The sequence below is a fragment of the Tamandua tetradactyla genome, chromosome 2, assembly GCF_023851605.1.
Source record: "Tamandua tetradactyla isolate mTamTet1 chromosome 2, mTamTet1.pri, whole genome shotgun sequence".
Lineage (NCBI taxonomy): Eukaryota > Metazoa > Chordata > Mammalia > Pilosa > Myrmecophagidae > Tamandua > Tamandua tetradactyla.
Window position 1 is genome coordinate 217,708,113 of NC_135328.1, and position 16,481 is coordinate 217,724,593.

The 16,481-nt window shown below is 40.6% G+C and overlaps 2 protein-coding genes across 18 annotated transcripts in view; both read right to left on the reverse strand.

Annotated features, from left to right (window-relative positions):
• Nucleotides 1-1,050: 1,050 nt before the first annotated feature.
• Nucleotides 1,051-9,713, reverse strand: VAMP3 (vesicle associated membrane protein 3). Its single transcript, XM_077130912.1, has 6 exons — nucleotides 9,692-9,713; nucleotides 9,017-9,509; nucleotides 5,954-6,035; nucleotides 4,861-5,019; nucleotides 4,113-4,164; nucleotides 1,051-2,874 (listed from the first exon to the last, which is right to left on the reverse strand). Exons 1-6 carry the CDS (start codon nucleotides 9,711-9,713, stop codon nucleotides 2,858-2,860), a joined length of 825 nt encoding a protein of 274 aa, XP_076987027.1. The 3' UTR covers nucleotides 1,051-2,857.
• A 1,218-nt stretch (nucleotides 9,714-10,931) lies between these two features.
• The window catches only part of CAMTA1 (calmodulin binding transcription activator 1), a 964,086-nt gene continuing 958,536 nt past the window's right edge, over nucleotides 10,932-16,481 (reverse strand). For all 17 annotated transcript variants that reach the window (XM_077151442.1, XM_077151451.1, XM_077151440.1 and 14 more), the window contains one exon: nucleotides 10,932-14,166. In XM_077151442.1, coding sequence (XP_077007557.1) covers nucleotides 14,103-14,166 — 64 coding nt within the window. In that variant the 3' untranslated portion in view covers nucleotides 10,932-14,102. The remainder of the gene's footprint in view (nucleotides 14,167-16,481) is intronic.

The window sequence follows — 16,481 nt, forward strand, 5'->3', positions numbered from 1 at the left end:
CTCAGCTTTCCTGAGTGATATAATGATTAAAAATATTACCAAGTCCAATGGACTTGTCTGGTGTGCACACTGGGCGGATGATGGTGCTGTTCTCTGAGACAAACGGTCAGTGATAGGAGGAGCACAAGGCAGGGGAAGGGTTCACTCAGTTTTGGGGACATTGAATTTGAGAGGTCTGTGTCCGGTATTCCTGGAGCATCAGTTCATTAATGATTAAAGAAATCACGGCAATAGATAAAGTTGCCCAAGGAGAGAAGGCAGAATGCAAAGAGAAGTTGGCTGAGGAGCTAGCCCTATAGAATCCTGACAGGTAAGGGAGGGGTGGCAAAAGAGAGGCCTATTTTATTGTGGATAAATATTTTCCTCCCAAATCTTGACATTCTAAAAGTTCACACAGATTTCATCACATACAGGCCCTGAACAAAAAGAATGACACTTGTTAATTCTTTTCCAGGACACCACGATATGTTGGGCAAGAAAAGCAATGACCATCTAGCCAAGGCATGGAAAGTCGATCTGTTGTAGCAGAAATCTCCCAATAGAATTCTATAGAGAACTGGCATTTCATTGTAAACAGAAACAAGAGTCTCCTTTCACCTGTATTGTATTGAGGTTTTTTCCTCAGTAGAGTAAGAGGAGTATATCCCAGGGGAAAGACAGACCAAATCCAGATGAAGCATGTGTTTGGAGATGACCTTCCCCCAGGTCCCACATAGGAGGTGCTCTGGCCTCCGTCCACAAGGCTGACTTGGCACAGCACTTTGAAAGACCATATACTTGGTTAACTCAGTCAAATCCTGAAAATTCTGGCTATCATGTGAAAGCAATTCCCTACCCATCTGCAGTACGGAAAGCACTTTCTACACAGGAGTGGTTTGTGTCTGTTCACTTGGGTGTGGGGAAACACGGGGTACTAGGGACTAGAGCACCCAGTGAGCAGACTGGTGAAAGTGGAGAAAATAAAGTATAGCTTGGGGGTTATAAGGGAGAGGTGAGGGTGCAGCAAGGCGGACCTAGTTAGGTCTTCTTCAAGGAACACAGGTACCAGAGTTCTGTTTACAAACACTTTATTCAGTCCATTCTAGCGGGCAAGTTCCCAGCAAAATGTACAGCTGTAAGTGAGGTCTTCCTGGGTTAGCGAGGGAGCCAGTGGGTTACCCGGGACTGAGCACTGAGGCCAAGGAGACAGCACTGAGGTCTCAGTGTCAGATTGGCCAGACACCCTGGGTGGAAGATGGGCTAATGCCCTGGCGCCGATGTCTGTCTTCGTACAGTTGGACATACTGCAAGGCATGTCTCCAACAATCATTTCAGTGACATTAGGGGAACTGATATAAAGAAACAGAACCAGAGTCCAGGTGCACCTCAGCTGTTCCTCCTTTGTAAGTTATGTAAGAGATTGTGAACAAGAATCTTAGAACATTCTGCTAACAATGGGCCAGATGTGAGAAGGCTTTTTTGTTTCTCCCTTAGTGCCCACTTGCCTGTTTTCACTTGTACCTGGACTTGGGTCTCTAAGTCACACACCCTGATATTGAAAGTCTCACAGTACACAAGTCTCGCAGACAGCAACAGCTATTTCCAAAGCAGTATCCTGTACATGCAGTTTGTGACACTGAAGAAAGAAAGTGTCTTTGGTTAGCTATCCTCTGGGAAGAGTCACCCAGTCCTGACCAATGTCTAATTGAAAGCATAATTTAGAAGACTGATTTGGGAAGTGGACTATGGAGTAAACATAAGAAACACACTCCAAAATGCTGTAGTCTCTGAGGACGGGGCCAGATTATGACCAAATTCACAAGTGGTCTTGCCTGAAGGCTACAAATTGTTTCTCACATAATTATTGGAGTCTACAGCCAATAATCTGCACATGGCTGAGTAAATCTCCTTATCTCTAGGTATGAGATGGTCAGAATCTAGCTCAAACCTTCCCTCACACCTGGGGAAAACACTGCACTGGAAAGGCAGCTGCACCTCCTGCAGCATTTCAAAGGCACGAAAGGCCTACCAGCAAGTAGAAAGTTCACAGGCAATATTACAATTTTAATTCTGAAGGGCCCCTTGAGTTCCATTTGGCACTTTTCTGAATTTATCTGTCTGTGACAGACTTATAGGACATTTTGCTGGGATTTAACTTTTTGGCCAAACAGAAACTTTGGTCGTAGCCATAGTTCCATAAAAACAGTATTTTTAAAGGGGTTATTATGTCTGATTAAAGTAATATTTTTAGAAAGTGATATATAACAATAACAAAGTAAACATCTTCATACCTAAAGGGCAAAATGTCTCTACCAGCCTCTTATTTTACACACAGTGAAAGAGTCAGTAGTGCTTACAAACAGTAGCAGGTTCTCTTATAGGGAATCAGAAAAATATCAAAATAAGGCACAGTCTGTTACTGTTACAAATTTATGCTAAGCAGTAGTGTTCTTTCCGGAAGGCACAAGTTGAAAATATAATTATCCAAAGGTTTAAAATATGGTTTTGCAGATAAAATGCGTATGAAGAAGACAGCTAACTTGGAACAAACTCCCTCAACTGGAATCAATAGCAATTAGTCAGTGACAATATTACTTCTAGATTACAACACTCTGGAACTCAAGAAGTCTTCATCAGCCCATTTGTAAATTTGTAAAGGCACTGTGCAAAATGTGAGCTGAGCTGACTATACTTCTAGTTTGAGTGCATATTAAAAAGACAAAGGCACATTTCCTAGAAATCAAACTTGACATTAACTAACAACAAAAAAATCATTTTAGATATAACAGTAGATAGGCTTCATAATATAGCAGGTTCTGAGTTAAAAGTCTTGAAGGGGTTTCTTGAACAGAAGGCTTGTTGAGTTTTCTCTGGTTATTCATGAAAAACTCCACACTAAGATGAAGGGAGATGGAAAAAAGCAGGGAAATAGTAGATTAATCTTTCAGTACAAATCCAGAATTAACATGGAATGCTGCAGTCTAAACAAGTTAGTTTCCAACTGCAGATGATACTCAATTTGGCTGATCTACTATAGAGACTTCGATAGATCCTACAGAGGTGAGAGGAGATGGTCAAAAGAAAGGATTCAGGTAATGATACATTCTGGTTCAGAGGAAATGCCCATCACATTGTCATGGCATGAAAGGAAGACATGTTCCCCTAATGAGTTCTCACATAGAACACTGGGCAGGAATCCACATGTCCAAGTGGAGACTACCAAGCCACTGAACGAGGCAGCATGAACACACCATAACTTGTTACTATTTTTGTGATTAAATTAAATGTACCTTCTGCCATTTCTCCTTATCAATTGTACAGCCTTATTCCTTTACTATTAGCTGACTTAGCAGTTGTGAGTTAGGCAAGCTTTGCAAATATATTTTCTCCAATTTTACACACTGTATATCAGCTTTGGTAATTTCCCATTTCTCCCCAGGCCTCTTGAGAGGGGGTAAGAAATCAGTAAGCTCCCTGGCTCCTAAGGAAGAGTTTCTGAGTTCCCATCAACCAAAGACCTCTATTTGTGGAAAATAAATAAATAAAATAGTTCCCATATTCCATGCTAAAAAATTGCAATGGATTATTTCAGTAATAGTGATAATAATAACCGTAGAATACATGTACAGTTATATTATTATTACTATTTGCCAGGTATCACGCTCTGCATGTTTTACATTTCAACTACGCTGGTCCTCATGATCAATGAGGTAGGTACTGTTATTATCCCCATTGTACAAATGAGGAAACTGAGGTTCTGAGATACTAAATGACTTGCCCAAGGCCATGCAGTTGGCTGGTGGTGCAGCCAGGATCCTTCAGAGGTAATAAGGGCTTTGAGTCACTGCACTGCGGCTTATAACAGGAAATATATGATGCAAACACTTCCTGAGAGAAAAACTGGTATATCAGGAAAATGAATAAATTTCTCTTTGATGGACTAACATTTATGTTGAAAACCTCAGGGTTTATTGATACAATACTGAAGAATTTAAAAAAATGTACTAAAGAAAATTAAAATCCTTGGAATAAACTAACATTTCTGGGGGAACTTTTATTCCAAAGTTTTGTACATGAAATCAACTATGAACGTACAGAGAAGATTTTTATGAGTTTAGAACAGATCAACTCACCGATGATGATGATGATGATAACAACAATAACAGTAATTCCAATTGCCCACATCTGTAATGAAACATTTCCATTTCACATTTCAGAACTAGAGATTAATGTGCTTACTGAAGAGTTTCATATCATAACATATTATTCTAGTCACTGGAAGATAATCTAAGGTGCACTAGAATTGGAAATAATGACTAATTTTAAAATCTTAAATGTAATGTTCTAGATTAGGGTCTAAAGCGTACATCTCCATTTGTTATTAGATATTCAAATAATTTGTGATCCCTAGGATAGGTATTTCTTTATGCATACAAGTGTTCCACATAAGGAAGGGCAAATTACAAGTTTGTCCCATGTGTCTGAAAATGTCACTTCTAAACAAGGAAGGGATCAGGATATATTTGGGATCTGATCACAGTCCATTTATTTGGTAACTGTGACACTGACCATCAACTCTAGCCATCTCATGTCAGTCCATGTTCAGGGCCCTGCTGGGGAAAAAGATTGGAAGGGGCTTAAGTCTGTGATTTATTTTGGACAATCCTATTCCACATTTAAGGTCAACCCCAGAGCAGGGAGAATTCCTAGTTGTGGGGACAAGAAGAGTATGCAGGCAGTGTTTTGAACTCAAGGTTCATCCAAATTTCCATGTGTGGAACCCATCTCCCACAGTCAGCAAGTCCAATATTTGCAGCCTTTGTCTAACCCCTGTGAATGGAGATGGTGACTTAATATGAAAATCAGTTAAAAGGGAATTACCTTGCAATTCTTCCACCAATATTTTCTCTTCAACTTGGCAGCACTTGTTTCAAATTGGGAAGCTCCTGCCTGCAGTGCATCTGCGCGGTCATCTAACTCTGACAGCTTCTGATCTCTCTCTAACACTTTATCCACATTGACTCTCATGATATCCACCACCTGGAGGAGAGTGTCCACATGATGTCATCCAGGACGAAACAGAAGGACAAAAACTCCCAGTGAAATTTATTGGCACATTTTTTTAGATCAGCATTCTATCACTTTGGATCAAACTTTTTTTTTTAAGGAGCCCAACCTGATTTTGTAAATAAAAGTTTCAAGCAGAACAGAATTAGAATGGTTTTCTTAGCATGAAAATTTCAGAACATAATTCTGCATCAGAGCAAAACATTACTGTATGCTGTCACAACAGCGTCTAACTTAACTTTAGCTCTTTTTTTTAGGGCAGCTAAATGTAGAATGATCAAGATATCTTTGTTGGACAGTAACAGCTCTCAGGAATATGAAAATAGTAGTCTGAATTTCTCAAACAATCTTCTGTTGTGGTTCTGTATATATAAGGTACAACAAAATTGTTGTGAAGGTCCTCTAACTCAAGAATCCTACAAAAAAAGATCTTTTGGGCTAGAGCAGTTTGCCACCATCTGCCTGTGTGTGTCAACGGACAGCTGTCAGAGAGGAATTCTGCAGCTTGCTCAGGCTTGATAACTGGTAAGTCACCTCCTGGATAAAGCACTCTGATAAAAAATCTAGTCAGAGAGATTAATCCTGGCTTGAACAATCAATGGACCCGATCTTTAATATTCTATAACCCTATTTCATCAAGTGGTTCTTAGGGAATGTCCTTATGGAGGGCTCTGTTTAGGTTTGTGATTAGAGTCACAGGAAAACAAGCACCAAACTAGAAAGTGACTTTTGCTTAGAGCAGGGCTTCCAAAGCAAACAGTGGTTGGCAAGATTTTGTGACGTTTATGATACAGTCAAAATTTCCTTCACGCTCACACTTTTAGGATACTTTTTCTAAATGGAATTATTTCCAGAGTGCTCCTATGTCTGCTTAAAATGTACGTTTCCTACATTTCAGAAGCAATACCTCATCGACTTGATTTTGTGTCTGCTGAAGTCTTCGATTACTGCCAGAGGCAGAGCTTGAACCTACAGACCCACCTGCAGACCTAAAACACACAAAGGCACGGGCATGAATAAATTATGACTCTAAATACATTTTTGCAAGTATAAAGATGTTATTCCAGAACTCTGCGTTAAAAATTTCTTACATCAGAACTAAAGTAAAAATGAAGTCCTTCCTGCAATAATAAAGATTTTAATGATATTTTTTCTAATTTCTCTATAATTTCCAAGGTTCTCCCACATGTTAAAAGAGACCAAAGTCTAAAGTGCAAGTTTAATAGGATCAACTTTGTACCACTCAAGTACCTGATCCCAAGAGAGGTAAACTGAAATTTCCAGGTAGTTATTACTTATTTTAAGGCACACATTTACTTAAATGCATTCAGTATTATTCTGATCTTTTAACTGTGACAAGAATGGTTTTCAGAGTTATGAGCAATTTTAGAATGTCCTTTTCCTAAAATGGAGAAATGGATTCATTTCAGAAGCAGGGTTAGGACCAATGGGACCAAGGGGTGATGATGGTGGTAGAGCAGAAAAGGTCAGTTGAAGCAAAGCACTCTCACAGAAATGTAATCATCTTTTAAAATCCTCACTAATGCTTCAGTCCTCCACAAGCACATTTGTCCTGACCACTTTGGCTGTGATGTTCTATTGCCTCCATTACTTAGCAGGCATCACTTTGATTTTTCAGGTACATAAAGTCTTGTCTCCCCTAACAGATTACAAGCTCTTGTATCTGAGAATTTTCTTCTCTGTATCCAAGACAGCACTTAGCACGTGCCTTGCATAAGGTAGTTACCGATTCATTGATTCAACACTTGCAGAAGACCAGGGAAGACCTGGGACAGTTTCGTGGCTGGTAAATAATAGGAAAAGCTGATACTGTGTCAAACTTGAGGGACACCCAAATCAATAGACCAAGCCCTTGATCTTGAGGCTTGCTCTTATGAAACTTATGTAGCAGAGAAGCTTAGCTTACCTATAAGGATGCCTAAGAGTTACTTCTGATGGACCTCTTTTGTTGCTCAGATGTGGCCTCACTCTCCCTAAGCCCAACTCTGCAAGTGAAATCATTGCTCTCTCCCCTATGTGAGACATGATGTCCTGGGGTGAAAGTCTCCCTGGCAGCATGGGAGATGTCTCCCAGGGATGAGTCTGGCCCTGGCACCGTGGGATCAACAATGCCATCCTGACCAAAACGGGGAAAAGAAGTGTAACAAATAAAATGTCAGTAGCTGAGAGAGTTCAAATAGAATCAAGAGGCTAATCTGGAGGTCACTCTTAAGCAAGCTTCAGTGAGACACTGCTACCTATCATAACTTGCCAACCCCCAACCAAAATCATTCCAGTAAATTCTAATGAAATAGGGCAATATGTAAGATTTTACAAAGGTTCCATGCACTAGGGTAACTTTCCAGAAACCTATAACCTCCAGATGGGTCCCTAGACCAGATAAGTCCTGAAACCTACAGGGTCCATATTATTGGGCATATTATTGACAGCCACTTCCAACATGAAAAAGTTAGAATGAGCATAGCCCAAATACCCCTGAAGAGTGGGATAGAAAGAGCAAAGATGACAGTCGAGTTACACAGAGAAGGTAGGGTTTAACAAACGAGTATGACTGCTAAATCATCATATTGATATTGCTTTTAGTCTCCAGTATTTTGGTGCAGCCAGAAGTAAAAACCTAAATTTGTGGAATTGTAACCCATACCAAACCCTGAAATCTGTTCTACAACTAATTGTTGTGCTGTGCTTTGAAATTTATTGCTTTGTATATATGTTACTTTTTCACAAAAAAGAAAAAAAATACGTCGATTGTGAAGACAAAAAAATATTTATTCCTTCCAGCCTCCAATGTTCTGGAGCAGCTAGAAGGAAAAATCTGAGATCCTGTTATGGGAGCTCATGACAAACTCTGGGATCTGTCCTGCAATTATTAGTTGAAGATTGCTTTGAAAGTTATTGCTTTTTTCTGTCTTTGCTGTGTATATATGTTACATTTTACAATAAAAAAAGTTTAAAAAAATAATAGGGAAGGACCATGTTCTGAGGCTAGGCCCTTTCCATGCACAATCTCACTTAATCCTCATAACTCTTTGTGGGGGGGAATACTAATGTTACTCCCATTTTATAGATGAGTCAAGTGAGGTTTGGAAAGACAGCGTAGCTGGTGTTGGAGCCTGTGTTTAAGCTAGATCCAGAGCAATCGCACAGATCTAGATCTTAACCACTGTGCTGTGTTGGCACAGCAGCCTCAGCAGAATATCCTACAGTCTGGTGAGCCCAGTTCCTAAAAGGCACCCCAGGAAAAGCACCCGTTCCTTTATCTTCTGTGAGTGAGCAATGAGCAGGCTGGTGGAGGGAGGGAGGGAGGAAGTACACAGAAGGTCGTTGTGCTTCTTAATAATTAGCCTTCTCTTAATGTTTCAGTGGAAAGGCCGCGTCTTCAAAGGTACTACAGTAGTGCTTTCGCTTAAGAAAGAGAGAAGCGCCACAGTTAAGTTGTCGCCCCGAGTTCGGCTGCACTGGTTCCTGAAAGGGTATTTCTAACTGCAGGTGCCTCAAGGCGGGGCTGAGGTCGCTTCCCTTGCAATTTCCGGAGCTCAGCCCAGCACCAGGCAAAGAGCAGGCGAGGCAGAGAGCCGGCAGCCTTCCGCTCCTCTCAGGGCCCGGGGCGTCAGGAGGGAAGCTGCAGGGAGAGGGGGCCGGATGCTGGGCAGGGGCGGGGGGCGTGCTCCCTTCCTCCGGGAACCGCCCGCGCCGCCCGCCCGTCGCCTCCTCTGCGTCCCCGCGACGGTCGCCGGGCCCTCCCGCCGCGGGGCCTGCCCGGCCCGTCCGCAGCCCGCACTCGGGGCCGCGGTCCACCCCCAGGCCTCGGAGCCCCGGCGCAGGCCCGCGCGGCCTCCGCTCGCATCCGAAAGGAGACGGAGACCCCGGCCTTGCAAAGGTCCCGGCCGCAGGTCGCTGTCTCGGGGGCCCGAAGCCGTCCCGCGTCGCGTCGCGTCACGTCACTCACATTTTGGCGGCAGCGGTGGCGGCGGGAGAGGGTCGGTGGGAGCGGCGCAGCCGGGACCAGCGGCCAGGAGATGGGCTGGGCGGTGGGCGACACCAGGGTAATGACGCCACCGGGCGGGGCCTGGCGGGAGTGGGCGGAGCCTGGCGGGCGGGGGCCCGGCTTGGCGGGAGTGGGCGGAGCCTGGCGGGCGGGAGCCAGGTTTGGAGGAAGTGGGCGGGGCCTGACGGGCGGGGGCCAGGTTTGGAGGGAGTGGGCGGAACCTGGTGGCAGAGGCGTGTCTTGGCGGGGTGGGGCGGTGCTTGGTTGGCAAGGGCGGAGCCTAGTGATAGAGGCGGGTCCTGGCGGGCGGGGCGCGAGGGACGCAGACGGGGCCTGATGGGCGGGGCGACGCCGCGGGCGGGGTCCGGCGAGCCTTCCGCTGCTGGGCGAGGCCGCCGAGTAACAGAAATAACTGTCACTGGGGCTGCAGCGACCCGGCAGACAGGGACGCGCCCTGAAACATCGAGACGAGCAGTAGATAAGCGTCAGCTCCTCGCCCCACCTCGCCCGTGCAAACGGGAGAGAAACGCGGACGCCTGGACGCGTCGCGTGGTCGCCAACGTGCCTTGCCCAGCCCTGCGGTGCCTCAGGCTCTGTGGGGGGCTGTTGGGGTCAGCGAGGAGGGGGGCGTTTCACGTTGTCTAGGCCCGTGGACCATTTCTCCGGCTTTGACAGTTCGGAAGACGCCCAGTATATTTCTGCTTGTCCAGAGTACCCCAGCGGTTTCTGCGGACAGTTTTTTCCAGGAGGGAATTGCTTAAAATAGAATGAAACAGAAGAGCACTCGGGGTTTAGATGGCAAAGATTGGGCCAGGTTTCCTCTCTTGCATTCGTTCGTGACCAATATTGCCATAGCACAAACCATATTATATTCTGCTTATGGGAGCCTTGGCATCAGGGACCAGAGTTTCTTCATTTTTGTATTCCCTGGGGCTAGCCCTGAGGAAGTCCTCAGACTTTTGGCTGAATGGACAGAAGCACAAATCTAAATGCAGCGAGTTACTTTATAATGTATTTGTTGCTACTGAAAGTGCCTCCCACCAACGCAGACGATCTTTGTCCTACGTTAAAAAATAAAACAATGTAACGTCATCTGGAGAACCTATTAGATGGGAGGTGAAAAATACTCCTCTCCAACTCTAAATAGAATGATTTTAAAAGGAGATTGAAACGAACGAGGGAGTGTCACAGAGGACGTGGGTTCTGAGTTGAGTAAGTAGCTAAAGAACTTTCCAGGTGAGGCATGAACACGAAGAGAGAACAGTGGAAATGAGCCTGGTGTGCTTAGATCAACAAGAGGGTGCAGGCTGAAGCACAGGTGAAAATAAGATTGAATAAAGAGAAAGACAAGAAAAATACCATTTAAATGCAGCGGGTTCTAGGAAACCGAGGACTCATCAGGTGGAAGGTTCATGATGCAGTAACGTGGGAAACGGATCAGATGGAAGAGGGACTACTAGAGAGACAAGAAGGGACTGCAGTAAAAGGGAATGGAGCATGATAATGACAGGAGAATGTTCAGGAAGGATTGATATTAGTAGCTAGGTGTAAAATGCCTTAAAAAAAGTCCAGGGGATTCTAGCTGAAAGGGAAATATATATTTATCTTTCAAGTAACTTCACTGTCTTAGATAAATGATGGATGTTGAGAGGTGCCTGGGAAGACAGATGAAAAGCAAGTGCGCTAGAAAGTGACTCCACTAACAATTTTTTTTCATGGACAGATCTGAAACTCCATAACATTCAATGTCAAAACACTGTATCTGGATCAAAGGAAAGATAATGAAATTATTTCCTATGATTTGAAACTTGTGCTGATAACCTTGGGTCTTAGTATCAGGAAAAGTTAAAACAAAACACATACATAGTATGGGGAAATTTTCTTCATTTTTAATTTACAGCAGAAAGAATATAAAGCATTCAGAAAACATTTTCCATATTTTAAGGGCAATTCAAAACATTTTGCATGGTTTCCAGCAGCTGAGTTCTTCAACAGATCCATTGATTCAATGATGCTTTACATGCACAATTACAAAAATAAAACTTACAAAAAAGAAGACATCTAGACTAGGTTTACATGCAAGTCTCAGGGACCCCCCATTGGGCGCCAACTACTGTGTGGAACTGCCGTAAGCGACCGTGCAGCCAGAGAGGGGTTCGTGTTATTGTCTTTATTTCGTTCACACAGTACAGCTGATTTCAAATGGGTAACAAGAATAGCAATTAAATCTTCAGGAGACAGAATAAGATTAGCTATTAATTTTATAATGAAATCCTACTCCTGGCACTTGGGAATTCAGATTATCCAAGAAAGCTGCGCTTTGCTTATCATCTTATTTTCAAAAGTAAGATTCACAACCAATAAAAAGCGGTCAGAATTGCCTCATTTCAGTGGAAGTGCATTTTTACCTCACCTAGGACTCACAGTTGTACTGCTAGGTTACACTGGTAGGTTACGGACCTACCTCCTTTCGCCTGTGTTAAGAACCCTCCTAATTCCATTTAAGTCTCTTATCTTCTGGAATCTTCGAACTTACTGAGCTAATAATGTAGCATGTGAAACATTAAAAAAAAAAGATAAATGTGAGGGTGAAAGCAAATCCACTGAGGTCATTACTCTTGTCAAAGGTCAGTTTTTTTTTTAACCATAATGGAATAAACATATCTGAATTCAGTATTAATATAGGATATTCTTGTAGAGCTGCTTTCATATTCTATTCCCATTTATGAATGCCATGTGTTTGCAAAGTACTCGTGTCCTCCTATAGGTCAAACTGTGTAAAATAATAGGCATTTGGGGGACTGCAACAGCTGCAACATAACCCACACATTTAAAAACAAAATCGAGTCAGGTCAGGTCAGTTTACAAATGTACAGGTATCTGCTAGTTGTGGGGCTGTTACTCTTCAAAGCTGATCACAAGCAGTAAGACATATACTGTACAGTAATCCGAGGTTGGCAGTGAAAGGAAGGAATTAAAAAACAAGTACAATTATAGAAAAGGCACCAAGAGCACTGACCCCAGTTTTTAACCACAATCTTTTCATATCTACCCTCCTTGTAAAGACACCAGTTTAAAAGCTTATTTGTGAATATTTTTAGGCTTCACAACAAGCCTTGAGTTTTGACTTACAGTTGGTAGAACCAAACAAAACTACCATCATCTCAACTTTATACCAACTGATCCTCAAACTTAACCTGGGCATTTTAAACTGGCATCAGCAAATGCTAACTTTATTCTCTCAATTTAACATTAGTTTAATTTTAAAAGCATCAGATTTCTTTGGCTCCTCATTATGTAGAAATAGTAATATACCGTGCATGACATCCCTACAAGACCAGTTTGCATCTTTTGAATTTTTAGTTTTTGTGCAGTTATTATTACATTTTCTGATTTCCAGCAGAAAGATATGAAAACGTGAGACATTTTTTTTTCTACTTTGCATACTATTTCTTTTGTCAGGTTTTGATCATTCTAAGTGTTCTTTGTTGGAGTGAGTGGATGGGTATTAAGCTATATATGGATTCATCTTCTTATGATTATCTGTTTTGCAAAAGTAACTTAATTTTCTTAAGCAAGATTAGCATTCACATTACTTGGCACCATTGGCAAAAAAATTTTTAAGTAAAAGAAAATAAACTCCTGGTAGCCAAAATTAAATGTAAACATATCCTTTTTTTTTTAAGTAATGTTACTCTGCCTTTTTTTCCCTAAATCTAAATACAGTAGCTCTTTTTTGCAGTTTAGTCATGCTTTAGCAAAATGTTCTTCTAAAGAACATTTAAAATAAAGTACTCTTATAGTGAAATAAAGTGGTTTTTTTTGTTTCATTTTACAGACCATAGCCACTAATGCTTTGCTTTTGTTCATTTCTTTTTTCTTGGTTTCATGCACATATCTCTTTGTTTTAATATATACAATATATACAAACAATACATCCACATTTTTTCTCGCTCATTCAGACAAAACTATACAAATAATTTTATCTTGCCATGTTATTGACCTTTGTGAATAAAATATTTAGCAATTAATATAATCCCTTTCAAATATTTTCTCACTTTCCATTTCTACCTTCTCTATATATACAGAAACTGCTCAGTTTTGATGATATATAGCCAAAAATATGGAATTTACTGGCCAGAATGCAGCACCACACTGATCTTTTCGGTGGCAAATGTCCAGGCAAGGTTTATGATTCCTTAGAACGACTAGTTTCCAAGGTTGCTAAAAAAAAAAAAGCTACATGCTTTACCAATTCTCTAAGTAGTTCTCATTGCACATGAAAGTAAGGCAAAATAAAGTGCTGAACATGAGAAAAGGGACAAGATGATTCATATACTTGCAGGTTCTTGGGAGGTGGTGAGAACAAGAAAATAAATGTTCAACTCTGGGAGCTGTTTCTCATTATTTCCCATGCATTACCCGTTTACCACACACCCACCCCTCTGCAAATTCCCGCAAGATGTCAAAAACCTGCAGATTTTAAAAGTTGCATTAAGTGTGCTATAGAGATTAAAACAAAACAAAACAAAAACAAAATATAAAATAAACAGTGAAGGAAATGAGAACACACGGACCCAATAAAGATTTGTATGATCTAAGCCCTCCACTGAGAATCGATCCCAAAGATTCAGCTTCTTGGAAATCACTGACAGGTGCAGGAACAGCATTCTTTTTTGTTGCTAATGCATCCCCACCTTTTCTTATCTATATTTTTGGTATAAATATTTGTACAGTTCCACACGATGTTTGAATACAGCCCTATATGAGAAGGAAAACGGCTTCTTCCCAAGAGAATGAAGCCTCGTTCAGATTCCTCCAGGTGTCTTGTTTTCCCATGATCCAACAGAAGATTGAGTTCCAAGATGTCTTGCTGATCAAATTAAAAGTTGTCCATGAAAGTGCAAATGCAATGACCAAAACATTACTGTTAAAATCCTGCAGCTGATCTCCCCAAAACTGCAGAGGGATTGTGTGTGTGTGTGTTTGTGTTATTTTTGTTGCATGTCTCTGCTAAAAACAGAAATGAAAAATCTGAAAAGCAATGTCACATTGCTAAGGGATGCTGCTGTAAGTCTTCAAGTTCCTTGGCCTTTTTCAATTCTTTCACTCTGGAAGAGAAACAAAACAGAGCACCAGGAGATGACTATCGAGTGGGACTGTGACCAAATACAGAAAAGGGATATTACCATTCCCTCTGAAATGAAAACAAAAACTCTTTTGAGGATCTATGGCAAAAAAAGCTCCCGTTAGATTGTTGGGGAAAATAGAAAGACGTGGCCCTTCTTAAAGTGCTTTAAAAAAAAAAAAATTATTCAAGTGCTCTAAGAACGGAGCAAATCCCAAGTCTATTGTATGAAATCAAGGGTATCAAAAACATGATCTTAGAAAAATTTCACTGTTCAAATAACTATTCAGCCTGGTGACCACCATAATCCCATATGATGCAAATTAGGGAAACTGCTTTTTATATATTAGAATTGCTGATTTGCCCGTAGACTCAAGATTCTTAAATATCTTAAGTCTGCACAACTATTTCACTGATGCAATGTGAGGCGTTTTTTGTTTTCAGAATTCCTTATTCTGAACAGCCAGGAAAGTGGCTGTTAGCTGGAAGCATATTTCTCTATACTGGCGAATAATTCAGCGCTCACCTTCACAGCAAAATGATCAAACGCAAGTATGACTTTAAAATCTAACTCCTGTACTCAATGCATGCTGTATAAGCCACAGTTTGTAGTGCTGCATATCAGCTAACAGCTAACATTTGTTTCCCTGATTGAGTGTGAGAGGATTCTAGCCAAATAAAAGCAGCAGTCTCACAGGACCACGTATACTCTGCCTCAACAACAAGGACAAGAAAAAGTCTGATTTTTGTTTTTCATATGGGCATATACAGAGGTCAAGAACTTCCAAACACACTTTTCTGATTCACTGAGGTCTCTCCTGTTAAGTTATACTAATACATTCTAATTTGATTAAAAATAAATACTAGTTTCTAAGTACATCCTTGATAACACTCAGGTGGACAGAAGGCCTTTTTAAGTTACTGCTATTTTACAGAGATTGAATTCAATGGAATGGTAGCAAGTTATAACAGCAATTAAAAAAAAAACATATTTACCACCTCCAAGCAGAATCATTTCTGAGTGTTCTGCAGAGTTGATATAAGAAGATGCTCTTTCAGAAGAAAAGCTTTATCATTTTTATCAATACTAAAAAGAATTATAATGTTTGAAAACTTGCGTATTTGTCTGATTTATTTACCAAATACACCAAGCCCAGCTTGGTCCTAGCCATTATATTTACAAATGACAATGGCAAACACTGTATTTCTGAAATTATTAAATGTTAACAGGTACCTTTGGAATATACTGCAATATTCATAAATGGATCCAAGTATTTAGTTTTTAATTTTATGATTAAATATGCCAGGGATTTTTAAATTTTAGGGTAATTTGGGTCATATTACAGTACAGAAATGTGCATCATTACAGGTCCCTATTTTGGACATGCATACTTAATAAATGGCTTTTTAAAAATTGAAACATGCTATATTCTGTGTTCAATTTTTAAACATGCAATATCTATACTAACAGCCCTTTGGCTGTAAAAATGCAAGGCATGCACTGATGCCAACTTTACTTCTGGACATGCAACATCTGTACTGGTGCAGACTTTTTGACTGAATGACTGCAAAATGTGCATGCTATTTCAAAGACTAAATTTACTTCTGCACTAGTACAGAACTTTTTTTATTTACAAATATGCAACAGTGACTCCATCACTGATAAGATTTCTAGAATTTAAAGAATTCCAAACTCAAAATCTAACAGCATAGACACAAAGATAGCCATTGACAATTTTTCTGGGATGAACAGGATTGCTTTAAAAATACTATCATTCATTGAGTTCATCACTGAGATGAACTAAAAAGAAGAGGCTGAATTATAAGTCCGAAATGTTTTATGCAGTTTCATACCAAAGATTCTGGAATCAACTTGTCAGAGTGGGATAATTTAAACATTTTTTATTTCATTAAAATGGTCACATTTGTTTTTCCATTTTTCTGTTGATCCTTTAAGAACGAATTAAAAACTCCTAAGATTTTAAAGTTACCATATAAATCCTCTGCTACAAAATAAGCGATAGCTTCACATACCACTAAGTTAAGGAGAGATGCATGTCCACACAAGAGATTATTATTATTATCTACATAGGAAAAATGAGAACATTCCAATTTTCAGATATATTTTCTAGGCTTTCATAATCCCTGAACTAAAGTGGAGAATTTAGTTCTTAGTTTTATGGTATATACTAGCACAATATACTACCATTATAAATGACACAAATGACAAATGGCATAGGAGGCATTTTTTTACAGAAGGCAATTAAGGAGAAAAAGAAAAAAAATATTTATGTTCCA

What these genes read in the sequence shown, in the direction of transcription:
- VAMP3 (XM_077130912.1), bottom strand. Translation starts at nt 9,713, where the DNA reads ATGGTCCACGGGCCTAGACAAC. An exon ending in GCCACCGCTGCCGCCAAAAT is followed by an intron (nt 6,036 to 9,016) that starts GTGAGTGACGTG and finishes TGTGTGTTTTAG; the next exon opens with GTCTGCAGGTGGGTCTGTAG. An exon ending in ATTGGTGGAAGAATTGCAAG is followed by an intron (nt 4,165 to 4,860) that starts GTAATTCCCTTT and finishes GTTTCATTACAG; the next exon opens with ATGTGGGCAATTGGAATTAC.